The 13,052-nt window shown below is 49.6% G+C and overlaps 1 protein-coding gene across 1 annotated transcript in view; it reads left to right on the forward strand.

Annotated features, from left to right (window-relative positions):
• Window positions 1–13,052, forward strand: part of LOC133348633 (formin-binding protein 1-like) — a 51,859-nt gene that overhangs the window by 34,247 nt on the left and 4,560 nt on the right. Inside the window, exons 4-13 of the mRNA XM_061561558.1 lie at window positions 937–1,084; window positions 1,715–1,777; window positions 4,156–4,254; window positions 5,553–5,681; window positions 5,807–5,953; window positions 6,496–6,642; window positions 7,766–7,875; window positions 9,342–9,474; window positions 10,968–11,059; window positions 12,844–12,983. Coding sequence (XP_061417542.1) covers window positions 937–1,084; window positions 1,715–1,777; window positions 4,156–4,254; window positions 5,553–5,681; window positions 5,807–5,953; window positions 6,496–6,642; window positions 7,766–7,875; window positions 9,342–9,474; window positions 10,968–11,059; window positions 12,844–12,983 — 1,208 coding nt within the window. The remainder of the gene's footprint in view (window positions 1–936; window positions 1,085–1,714; window positions 1,778–4,155; window positions 4,255–5,552; window positions 5,682–5,806; window positions 5,954–6,495; window positions 6,643–7,765; window positions 7,876–9,341; window positions 9,475–10,967; window positions 11,060–12,843; window positions 12,984–13,052) is intronic.

Consider the following 13,052-nt stretch of genomic DNA (forward strand, 5'->3'; position numbering starts at 1 on the left):
AAGCTTTCGTGACTGCAATGATCCATACTCTTTAGTAGTTTCGGTAAAGTCACGTAGGTATAAAATAAAAATAAATAAAATAATTTCTTGCTGTGGCTGTCCCACCTGATGACGGAGGCTTGTGTTGCTTCCAAAACATCGTGATTTGATTTATTTTTATTCTGTTTTTTATTTGAATTTATTTATTTTTAATTTATTTGTATTTTATACCCACGTGACTTTACCGAAAGAACTAAAAAATACGGTAATTATTTTCCCGTCAAGGAAACGTTCAACACGTCGCGATACTTTTCCCCAGCAGGGTGTAATCTGCGTCTCTATAATTTGCACATTGAGTATTTTGCATTTTAGAAGAAAAAGCAGAGTATCCGAAGAAAACCCATTAACGTGGTGGGAGAGAACACTTAACAATCCTGGCAGCAATTTCAGTGACCTTTATATACCGCCATCTAGTGTCCGCCTCGTGACACTGGTCAATTCCCCCTCGGGACCCGTGAAATATGATTTGGTGACGTTAACGAATTAAGTACTTGATTTCCTTGTGCTGTCTCTCACCACGTTGGCGAGATGTGTTAACTACCTCGCCTGGTATACAGGAGGTCGTGGGTTCGATCCCGACCTGTTTATTTGGAGTTTGCGTGTCTCTCTCCTTGTGGTCGTTTAGCTTCTTCTCCAGGGCCTCCGGTTTTCCCCTCCACGTTTCGAATCAACATCACGTGTTGTTTAGACTATTTGGCTGCTTTAAATTTCCACGTGAAAAGCCACTTCGTTGAACTCTCATTTATGGCCAGGTCACTTCTGAAAAAGAGGCCATACAGCTGAGTGGGCCTTACCTGGTACAATAGAAAATAGTTTAATCAGTTTAATAGTGAGTGGCGCCATCTCCTCCACCTCCTCTTCCTCAACGTCGTCATCCCGTGCGCGTGTCCGGCACAGGTACACGTACGTGTGCGCGATGGAGAACCTGACAAACGAGGTGGGCGACTTCGCGGGCCAGAGGGAGCTCGTGGCCGAGACGCTCATGGGGAAGGTCGCGACGGAGCTGCTGCGCGTGCACACGACGGTCAAGCACGAGCGCAAGACGGTGAGAGGCATGCACGCGCACACACGATATGCATGCAAAGGGCCTCCGTATAGCCTTAACAGACTGTTGGGGCAAGTGCTGTTAGCGACCAGCACCTATGAAAGCAGGCATGGCACACGCGGGGGTGGGTGGCCAACGCCATGCCCAGTCACCTTTATTTCCCCGATGGTGATGTTTACACACTTGAGGCTGAGTCGACCTAGGGGAGGCCCAGGACAGGTTCAGATAATCATCACTGGTGTTGGCTGTGAGTGGGAATCTAAGTCGGATCGCCGGATTTGCAGCTCAGCGCGCTAACCGCAAAACTAACGCTCCTCACAATATAAAATATATACTCACACATGCTTACACACACATACATGTCAAGTAAACCGAAATGTAACATTTTCCCAGATGGAATATCCCAAATTAAGCGAGTAGCCAGTATTAGCACCGTGGGTGCCAGCTCTGATCTCAAATCTCCGATCTGCGAGCCCCCACCCCGTATCATCTCGTACCTTCACCTGTGGAGCCGGACGGCGCGCGTGAGAATGGATTTGCAGGTGCGTTGAAGCACTTCTCTGTCTCTAACTGTGGTGTGTGCACGCGTGCGCGTTTTTACACATGCGTGTTTCTGGGCGTGCATTTTAGATGATAATGGATGGAAAGCGCCATCAGCAAAACCTGGAGAATTGTGGAAAGCAGCTTGAAGTGGTGAGAGATACAAGCTTACACTCGCAGCAACAGCAGCAGCACGTCCACAGCAGTCAAAACATACTTTCATATGCTTACGCACGGGAGAGAAGGCCAGCAAGCATCGGTCACACTTGCGTACTGCAGCTGCTGCCCCATCTGTGTGAGTGGGTTAATTTTCTCACTGCTGCATATGACTTAACGTATGTATTTTGAACTTATTTCGCATCTGACGTAGCTAACCGTGCTGATTGGAGGCGCGGGGGAAGGACAACAAACTAAACACAAAAATCAGTTCTCAAGAAAGAGTTTTCAATCTAGATGATTTAAAAGTGCATAGCTCCAGTGGCTTCCTAATATTGGAAGGAAGAGCGTTCCAGACGGCCGCAGAAGCGCATCTGAAAGCGCTGTAGTGACCGTCCTTATTCGATGGTTAGCCAAACGCTGCTAAGGGAATGACCGGAATTTGCATTGTTTTTTTTACAATTTATATACCATAGATAGTCAAAATTAATTTCAACTTGTAATGCGCCGCACAGTATATGCTCTCGGTGAGAGAGAACGAATCGGAGGCGCGAGAAGGAACCACAGATGCGTTCGAAAGGCAGCAGTGAGGCGGTGATCTGGCGCCGACAATTGCCCAAGCTCTATGACCTTCATATATCAAGATGTTTTCATCCAGTTCATAAGAGTTTACATTCGGGAGGAGGCCTCGGCACACGGAGACGAATCCCATAGAGATGGAACAGGCGTAGCCCACATTTTCTGTACCGCATTCTCCAGGTGAGCCAGGGTACGTCTCGCTCCTCCGAGTTGCCCAAGGAAAGGGAGTTTCCCCAACATTTTGTCCGGTGATCCACCAATCCTCTTCGCTGCCTCCGCAGTGCTGGATTACAGGCAACCACGTGCGTAGCCACCACCGTCACCCGGCTTGAACGGTGTTTCTTAACACGTTCCTTCGGAGTGGGCAGGTAGGAACTTGGTTGGACAGCGCATTCGTGCGATCCGTGTCACGCGGCGCAAGCTGCGTGGGGCGGCGCGTCACGTGGTGCTGAGCCCGCCCGAAGCGCTCTGTGAAATACAAATCGAGGGCGTGGATATGCACGACAGACAGACAAATAATCCCTGGTGGGCAGTGTGGAACTGTTGTTCCTACCTGTATTATGTTCGCACGTGCAGAACCGGCCCTAGACCCTTGGGGGCCCGAAGCAAAATTTGGTTGCAGGCCCCTTTGATGTATGATTTTTTTTCACCCACTAGCTAGCAGTGACTCTAGGGGGCCCTCTGCTGGCCACGGGGCCCTTTGCAATTGCAAGGGTCGCTTAGTGGCTGGGCCGGCTCTGCGCACGTGTAACCAACCTTAATCTTAAAAATTCACCCTTGTTATCCAGGTGTGTTAAGCCCATGCTGCAGGATCACCTCTGCCACTATTGCTGTGAATTGAAAACTGCTGAAGAAATTAGTTGTCAAATGTAGATTGAAAACTAATTTCTTTAGAACTGCTCTTTGTCCTTAGTTTGGTGTCCTTCCCCCGCATCTCCGATGAGCACGGTTGGCTACATATGGTGCGAAAGAAGTTCAGCACACATGAATGCTTTAACCAAGCTCTGTTATACCTGAGGCTGTATGTATGGTTTATTTACATCCGTACATGACGATATATTTGGCACTGTTTTTTATTTGTATATATAAATACTATTTCTTGCCTTTGGTCTAAATTTGTTGCTATTTTCTCTTGTTAGTTTGCACATTCCGTCCACCCTGTGATGTCCTGTAACTGCAATCACTGGCGATGACCTCGGATATCCCTGGCCGTCCTTGTAAAAGAGACGCTTAGCGCAGTGATTCTCAACCGGGGCTACGCAGACCCCTGGGGGTACGTGGCAATGTCCCAGGGTTACGCGAGGTGATTTATAAATGTGTGTAATAATCACGTATGAATCTGCCAATGTAAAGTAACTACGATAAAATGTAAAGCCCATATGATAACCTATAACGATATAAAAGGCCTTTCTAAGCTCATTGATTGCAAACGACGGGGTTTCCAAGGGTCATCAGCGAGCGCGAACAAATTACGTCACGCATGCAGAGCGTCCGTTTAACTTCGTTTAATTCACTTGCAGTTTCAAGCTAGTTAGGCTTTACCTCACATAATGAACAATTGTTTCATGATTCATACTTTTTTTTCTTTCTCAGAACCATGTTGGGTCAGAACTCGGTTGAAACGAAATTCAACCAAGGGGTACATTAGCCAAAAAAGCTTGAACCACTGGCTTAGCGCAACGGGGCCTTTCCACCTGAAATCAATTCCTTGAACCTGAGAGCGTGCGTATTTTCTCAAGCGCATGTATTTACGTGCGCCTATATAATGTCGTGCGTGTCACGTGCTTCCGATGCAGGCCAGGAAACGGTACGAGCGGGAATTCCGGGAGTGGGAGAAAGCGCAGCAGCTCCTGGAGAAAACGGAATCGGAAGGCATCAAGGCCGAGATTGATAAGGTAAAGGAGAGCCTGTGTAAGCAGTAACTGAATGATCTTCCAAAACGAACGTGGCTCAGAGGTGTGGTGTTATGGCAAGGCAGTTAACCGTGGATATGTCCTTAGCGGAAACCCGCTTTAGTCCTGAAACTCGGTGACGCTTTGTACGGTAAATAAAAAAAGTCTAAAGGCCGCAACGCTCAAGAAAAAGAGCACAACGCTGAGTCACTGGTAGAGGGGGCCGGTTTCTACATCGAACCATTTGTTGACTTCCCACAAAGTGGTACCTGTTTTAATTCGACCTAAGAACGATGAGATGATGGCCGAAATTAAGTCTCGAATGGAATTGTAACTCGTAACCTTAAACATTTACGAATTAATAAAATACCCACTAATATTGGCTCGGAGGTTAACCTCACAGGTATAATATCACATTTCAAAGTCCACATTTATAATTCGGCCCATGCTCCATGCAGCTTGGACCAAGCCAGTACCAGTCTATGCTAAGTCGGTAGTGGTCACTTGTTAGGATTGGTCAGGGTCATGGGAATGTGGAATATTCCTACGGCTCAGGGTTACCAGCGGGGATGTGCGCCACTCTGATTTTTAAAAAGCATATCTAATGATAGTTTCCTCCTCCTCTCCCTCTCTCAGTCGTTTTGTGACCTTGATGATGATGAAGCAACTCCACCCGGATTTCCAAACGGTTACATTTACAACGCTGTCTGTCTATCCTAGACTCTTGTCCACCTCTGTTCCATTTTCCCTCCACTTTACCAAAAGTCCAAAACACTGCCCCCAGGTTTTCCGGGCCCACCTAATCTCTGTGTCCTTCTATCACGGCGTATAGATCTCTGCTATTTCGCCGATTTCTCGTCGGGCCCTAACCGTGTGGGTTCTTCTTGCCACCCACGCGATGCGTGACAGTCTCCTTCCGCAGCACACTTCAAAACCCCGCCCCCACTTCTCCCCGCCAATGCTTCCCCTCGATGCCTTCATTGCGATTGCCGACAAAAGCAGTGGTTTAACCGGCCCGATGTTCGATGATTGATTGATTGCTTGTCGCTCTTTCTCGGCTTCTGCTCCTGCTGCCCGCAATTATCTTCCTCCTGAACTCTGTGCAGTTGAGACTTAAGGTCACGCTTGTTTTCACGAATGGACAGCTCATTGTCGGGTTTTATTTCCCTCCCCCACCGACCTGGCGAAAGCGTCCGGAGGGGCGGTTGCGTTTAGATGCCGCTAAACGAGTGTACATTGTTTAATTTTCGTAAATATTGAGCCGGGCTGCTCAATGGCGACTCGCGCGTGTGCGTGTGCAGGTCAAGCAGCAGGCCGCCCAGAGGCAGCGCGCGCACGATGAGAGCAAGGCCGACTACGCGATGCTGCACGCCACCTTCAACGAAGAGCAGAAGAAGCACTACTTCACCATCATGCCCGGCGTGTTGAAGGTGACCGCGCGCCCGGCCCCCGCGCTGCCGCGTGCGTCCGTCACGTCAAGCGCGTGCGCGTTGGGGTGGGAGGTATTGTCAGTAACCCCTCCTCACCCCCCCCCCCCCCCCGCGTGTGCGTGCAGTCCCTGCAGGAGCTCGACGGGCAGAGGGTGAGCGCGGTGGGCGCCGCCCTCACCATCACCGCCTCCAGGGAGCAGGAGGTGCTGCCCATTATGTCCAAGTGCGTCGAGGGCATGAAGAAGGCGGCGGACTCGGTGCAGCCCGACACGGTGCGTACCCGGCACATTACGCACGCGCAGACGCGTACAGCTACGCATATGCATACGGTACACACGTGCACTTTTAAATCTAGGTTGAAAACTCATTTCCTTAGAACTGCTTTTTGTGTTTCGTTTGTTGTCCTTCCCCCGCACTTCCGATTAGCTTGGTTGGCTATGTACGGTGCGAAAGAAGTTCAACACACATGCATGCATAGTTGTGTTGAAAATTCCACATTGTTATGGCGGGACCGGTCTTTCCATAGCCATAGGGTCCCCACTTTTGAAACTCCCAACAATCTATGCTGTTGACTTCCCACAAAAGGTAATAATTGTATTTAATAAAGAGGGATGATGGGCTTAGTTGACCCCTAACCTTTAGTCTGCGAGTTGATTCCTTCCTACCATAGCGCATCAAGTGGTGCGGCGTTGTTCTGTCGTGTTTTTTATTTGATCCCGATTGTGGTATCAGTGTCGTGTCGTGATCTGCAATGCATTATTGTTAAACTCGCCCGACTTTCTCTGTTGTATTTTTTTTGCATTTGCCTGCTCAGGATGCACAGCGAGTCATCGAGGCCTACAAGTCAGGCTTCCAGATTCCAGGCGACGTCTCCTTCGAAGATCTTAGCCAGGCGGGGTCACATGACCTGGGAGCATCTGGCAAAGGGAAGCTCATTCTTTGGCCCTGGAAACGTACCAAGGTGTGTGTGTGTGTACGTGGAGAGGGGTAGAGTCGTGATTAGCAGGCAGGTCCGTCCACTAGAGGCATTGGGGCACTGCCCCACCAAGCAGCTGGAGATGATAAATTATTTTTCTAATAAAAATACTTTTCTGTCGATTATTTAGTTGTTTATTTTTAAAAATAAATATAATGATTCTTTCAACGTGAATTGCCTAATAAAGATCACGTTTTAAGTTGTTCATATTAGAAACCCCTGCAGCACCACAGTCTGATTTGTGCCTCGCGGAGGTCTCGGTGGCTGTGAAGGTGTCGGAGTGAGAGATATTCCTTCATTCATTGCGATTAGCTTCACATTCTAACCATGCCCTTTGAGACCCATTCAGGGTGGTGAAAAAGGCGCCGATGGCTGTAATGAGACGATGTCACAACGCTAAGTTGCAGTGTGCAAATATAGGAGGTCGCGGCCTACACGCTCTAGAAGTAAACAACAGCAATGGTGATGGCAGCAGGTGCAGCGAACAAATAATTAGCAACGAACACTGTGGAGCCACTCCTAATATTACATTTGAAGGATGACTTTGCAGGAGAAGTTGAATGTCAAGCAACTGGCTCCTGATCTTTAATTGTTCTTTAGGGGTTGTGTAGTGTGGACTTGAAGGCCATGGGGACAGCATTTGAGTGATTTGTTGTTTTGTTTCGTATTGTTTATAAATGCTTACCGTCGATAGATAAGACAGTTATATAACTTTCACGGGAAGGCCAATAACATAACGAGGTTTTTCTTAATTAGAACACCATCTTTTCAGAGGTCACGCACAACAGCCCCACCTAGTGGCAATTTCACGAGCCGCCACTGGTGGTTAGTGTGCTGTTGTACAAACCTGGCCACCCGAGTTCAATTCCCGCTCGTGACCAACACCAGTGACGATTATCTCAACAAGACCTGGCCCTCCCCGAGGTTGATTCGAATCAGTACCTTGTGCAGTGTGTAAAATATTAGCATTCGTGTGCCGTGCCGACCTTCATAGGTGCTTGCTAACTGCACTTGCCCCAAAAGTTAAATCATTTAGTTGAATGGTTTTAAATATGTAATTGCCATATCGCGCCAACCGTATTGAATGTGTGTGTGCGCACGTGTCTAGGGCCCCCCAGCTGAAGACTTCAGCCACCTACCCCCCGAACAAAGGCGCAAGAAGCTGCAGCACAAGATGGATGAATTAAACCGTGACATCACCAAGGAGTCGGACCAGTGGTGCGTGTCCATGCGCGGTGAATGGAAACTATTGTACTGTCTCGTTCGCACACATCCTATTTCACACGATTTACACGTTTTCTTGCCAACAACATCCGTACCCATCAACCCAAGACCTCAACAATGTATCTCACTGCTGCTCAAGTCCTGATTCCCCCCTTGTGGGATCGTGCAGTCACCATCCTAGAATCTCACCCAGCTCCAGAAAAACTCTGACGAACAGTGGAATAAACACCTAAATTCAAGACCCAAACAAAGCACCTCCTGACTTTGATATTTCTCAAAGACACCCCTGTAACCATCAACCGCATCTGCACACATCTCCTTCACATAGGGAAAATTAAAGACACAAGCCACAGCAGTGCGACTGCGGCCATGCAACCCAAACTTTGGACCGTGTAGTGAGCCACTAGTCTACGCTCATACAGTGGAGGAGGAATAGTAAAACGACACGAACTCTCTCTCCTGAAGCCCTCTCGTGGCTACTAGCAGGAACTCAACATTGGCATTTAGAACTCTATAGAAGCCACCACAGTGCATACTGAATCAAGCTAAAGAATGCCCCCATACTCAACGGAGCATGGGGCCAGCACTTAACTCTGTAGGTGGCTATGAGCCATTCATGGAAATTCCAGTAAAGCTTTGTAAGCAAGTATTGATCCATCAATAAAAACGGATTCTTAACGCTTTCCCGTTCCGAGATGTCTGCAAGTTATTGGGTGGGGTCCCGTTCACCACGGAATGTCGGAACGCGCAAGTGTTTGGCGTTAATTTTAGTGAGAGAAGCTTAGCGCCGTTATTTTAAAGACATTGTACTTACCACAGCGAACCATAGCGACATGATCATACTCGATGATAGCTGGTGCCAAACTACGCCACACGATCTCCCGCGTGGCTTATTACTTCCTATTCTGTTCCAATGAGTGGTGTGACATTTACGCTCATGCTGTAAACAAAACAGGATGAACAGGCCAAAAAAACCAACCATAACCAAACTAAATGAGATGATAAAAATTGAGACGAAAGAATCGATTCTTTCATCGAATCTCGGCGATTAATGGAACGTCTGAGTGGATGAGTCATTACCTGCCCAATACTTTTGTGCTGCACCGCCATTGTTGGTTCGCAAGCACTCGCCAGGAGGCAGCGCAACGAATCCGGCGACCCGAGTTCGATTGTTGCTCATGGCCAACATCTTGGTGGCCGGGCATGGTGCTGGCCAAATATCCCCTATGAGTGACGTGCTTGCACTTGCCTTCATACATGCTCGATAACAACCCTTGCCCCTGGCAAGCGTGTCAGGCTACGAGGAAGCTGTGTGTGTCTTTACCCACTTGCTTGCCTTTAATGGGTGCTCGCTAACAGCACTTGCTCCTACAGTCTGTTAAGGCTATGTGGGGGATCGTTGTCTTTTTTTCTGTGCGTGTGTGCTCCGTGTGCGCGCATGCGTCCTGCCTGGGTCGCAGCGTGGCGCTGCAAAAGATGCGCGACGTGTACACTAAGAACCCGCAGCTGGGAGACACGGCCATCCTCGACCCGCAGATCCACGAGAACAAGCTGCGACTCGATAAGCTCAAACAGGAGCTGCACAAGTACGAGGTAATGGAGCGGTGGTGCCGCGGTCGGAGCGCTGCGCTGTATCTCGTGATGGTGATCGTCTGTATCCTGTGACGAAGTTTGTTCTCCGTGAAGCAAATTGGATATTATGCGATGAATGTATTGGGGAACTCATTTTTATATCAATGCGGACGCGAATTGGAAATCACGCGATTGAGTGAACTGAACTATGTCGTGCAAGTTGGAATAAGCGGTTGTACGGCTGCCTCAGTGTAGCATCATCACACACAGCGGGATGCTGCTGGATGCTTCTAGATGCTACCCAAGCGCCTCAGTATTTGTTCATCCTGCGTGCGCATCTCACGCCATTATTGCGGACTGTGCTTCATCGCATGTTATGATTTTTTCATGCCATTTTTCCATTACGCGGTGTTCTTCAGGAACGCAAAATAAAAAAAACTACTTCGAAGTGCGAGCGACCACGTGACGAGGCTGCGCCAACATTGCAGTTGTCCAAGCTCTGCAGTCCTCTCTATATTAAGGTGTTATCGGCCAACTAACGAGTGTTTACCAATATCTTGAAGAGGCGTACCTTGCCTGTAACCTCGGCAGTTTTCTAGCATTGAGCCTGACTCTGCTGACGAGACACTGGTATGTCGAAAAACCAGTACTGGCATTTGAATTAATGCTCCTGAGAGGATGCCCTCCTGGAAGAGGGTTCTGCGGCCGATGTATTATATAACATATGCTTAAAATTTCATGTGGAGAGACGAATATGTAAAGGCGACGTATTGTCTGCATGTTTGTTTTGTTGTATCCCAAAAGGATCAGCTGGAGATATGACTGAGATGGTTTTGAAAATGGAAAACAGAAGGGGAGAGGAAATAATCTGATCAGTTTGTGGGACAGTGCGAGGCAGTTGGTGGGACAGTACGAGGCAGTTGGTGGGACAGTGCGAGGCAGTTGGTGGGACAGTACGAGGCAGTTGGTGGGACAATACGAGGCAGTTTGTGAGACAGTACGAGGCAGTTTGTGAGACAGTACGAGGCAGTTGGTGGGACAGTACGAGGCAGTTTGTGAGACACTGACTTGCATGGTTAAGTATGGTAACACAACCTCAATGACCGATGTGGCTTTGGAAGGCCTTCATCCAGTAGCAGATGGACAAAGGGCTGTACACAATGTGTGTGCATTTCCCTGCATGCCTGTGCAGGGGTGTGGGGAGCGGGAGTATTGTCGTTAGCACACTGCGCTACAACCAAGGTGACCCCGAGTTTTATTCCCGCTCAAGACCAATAACGGTGGCAAATAATTGAATCGCTCCTGGGCCTCCCCTAGGTCGAGTACCTGGTGCGGTGTGTAGAACACCAGCACTCGGGAGACAAAGGCGGCCGGGCTTGATGCTGGCAACCCACCACCTCGTGCGCCATGCTGGACTTCTTAGGTGCTCACTCGCAGCACTTGCTCCATCGGTCTACTACAGGCTATGTCGGTGATCGTTGTCTTTGTGTGTGTGTGTGTGCGCGCGCGTGCAGACCTGGATGGTGGAGGTGGATGGAAAACCCCTGTCGCGTTCCATCTCCTCTCGCACGAGCTCCTACCGAGTCTCTCAGGGACCGCCGGAGAGGTGCGATGCCATCGTGTGTGAATGGAATTCCCTTATCAACAGTCAGCACCCCGAGCCACATGACACTCCCATACGCACACAGATCAATGAAGAGCCCCCCCACCACCGCCTCCTGGTACAGCGTGTATAGACTGTTGGGGCTTATGCTGTGCATGGGCCACACCTGTTGAGGCTGAACGTGCCCCACAAGGCACTCGTGTGACCAGCGCCATATTTGGCCGCATTTGCCTTGCCCAGTAAAGATGTTTGCACTTAATTCAGGTTGGGTCAACACATAGAGAGGCCCAGGATGGGGTTCAGTTATCACCAAAACTCTCCACAAAGACAAAGATCCCCGTATAACCTTCACAGACTTTTGGGGAAAGTACTGTAAGCGAGCACTTATGAAGGTTGGCATGACACACGATGGGGTGGGTGACCAGCACCATGCCCGACCGCCTTTGTTTCCCCAGTGCTGATGTTTACACACCGCACCATGTATTCACTAAATGCTGAGTCGACCTAGAGGAACGGTTCAAATATTCGCAAAAGTTATTGGTCGTGAGCGGGAACTGAACTCTGGTCGCTGGGTTTGTAGTTTGGTGCGCTAACCGCTACACTACCACACCCCCCCCCCCCTACTTGCCACACACAGATGGGCACACAAACACAAAGATCCCCCATGTAGCCTTAACAGACTGTTGTGGCAAGTGTGGTTAGTGAGCACCTTTGAAGGCCAGCAATGTCAACACGAGGGGGTAGATGGCCAACACCACGCCCGGCCGCCTTTGTTTCACCAGTAGAACCAGGTACTCTTTTGAGGCTGAGTCACCCTTCGGGAGGCCCAAGAGCGGTTCAGATAATCGTCACTGGTGTTGGCTCTGAAGGGAATCGAGCTCGGGTCACCGGGCTTGTAGAGCAATGTGCTAACCGCTACGCCACCGCTACCCATAACACGTGCATGCACACACACACACGTGCATTTACATGTTGTCCTTCCCTCGCACTTCTGATTAGCACAGTTGGCTACGTACGGTGCGAAAGAAGTTCAAAATACATACATACATAAACACGTACATTGCGGCCTGGCTCTAAGGCTGCTTTTCGGGTGGGTGAGTGCATTCGTGCCGTAAGCGAATAATCCAGCATGTGAGATTCGTAACCTTGGCCTCCCTGACCTTTCCCCGGCGTGGTGTGGATGAGAGCTGATTGTCATTTCGGTTACTCGAACGTGTGCCGTTGGAGGAGAATCGATGGGCGGGGCTTGGTGATGTCATCGGCAACATTGCCTGCATCACGTTTGGGCGTGGCTTGTGTCGGGGTTTCCTGCCTTCAGGATATCGGGCCAGTGGCCATTGTCTAGGAAGCCTCATACTCGATCATAAAGGAAGTCGGCGATTACAATTTTTGGTCAGCCATTCGACTTAACTAGCTACTCATCCTGCCTCTCATTGGGATAGCTGCAGCCACAGGCAGACAAATACATTTAGGGATTCACTTCCGTACATCACAATGGGATTTGCACTGTGACCACAGCGCGCAACATGATTTGGGTGAAAGCGACCACCAGCTCTGTTGCAGTAGGGATCGAACGGGGCTCTCCCCCCCTCCCTCCCTGTGGTGCCTTTGGCCGCGGTCCACTGACCGCTGTGGGCCCCCAGGCTGAGTGCGATTTCTGAGTTGAATTGATGAGAATCAGGACCTCGTCGTCTGTGGATCAAGCCGGCAATTTTTTTCACAGTCCCTCTCTCTCTCTGAACTCCCCACACTGTCCCATTCCGTCTCCTGTCTTTCTGTCCCGGCAGCCCCACGACCACGTGCCGCCCCTCGCAGCCCACCTCGTCCGAATCGTTTGACGACGAGTTTGATGACGACGATGATATTTACGAGGCGGAGCCCCAGAAGGAACCGTTCAAGCAGTGTCGAGCCGCCTACGCCTTCCCTGGTAAACGTGCGGATGTGCACTCGCAGCAGCATCAGCGGCATCATTATCAGCGGCCGCAACAACCCAGGA

Source organism: Lethenteron reissneri, chromosome 27 (assembly GCF_015708825.2).
Source record: "Lethenteron reissneri isolate LAM-NWPU_2019-01 chromosome 27, ASM1570882v1, whole genome shotgun sequence".
NCBI lineage: Eukaryota > Metazoa > Chordata > Hyperoartia > Petromyzontiformes > Petromyzontidae > Lethenteron > Lethenteron reissneri.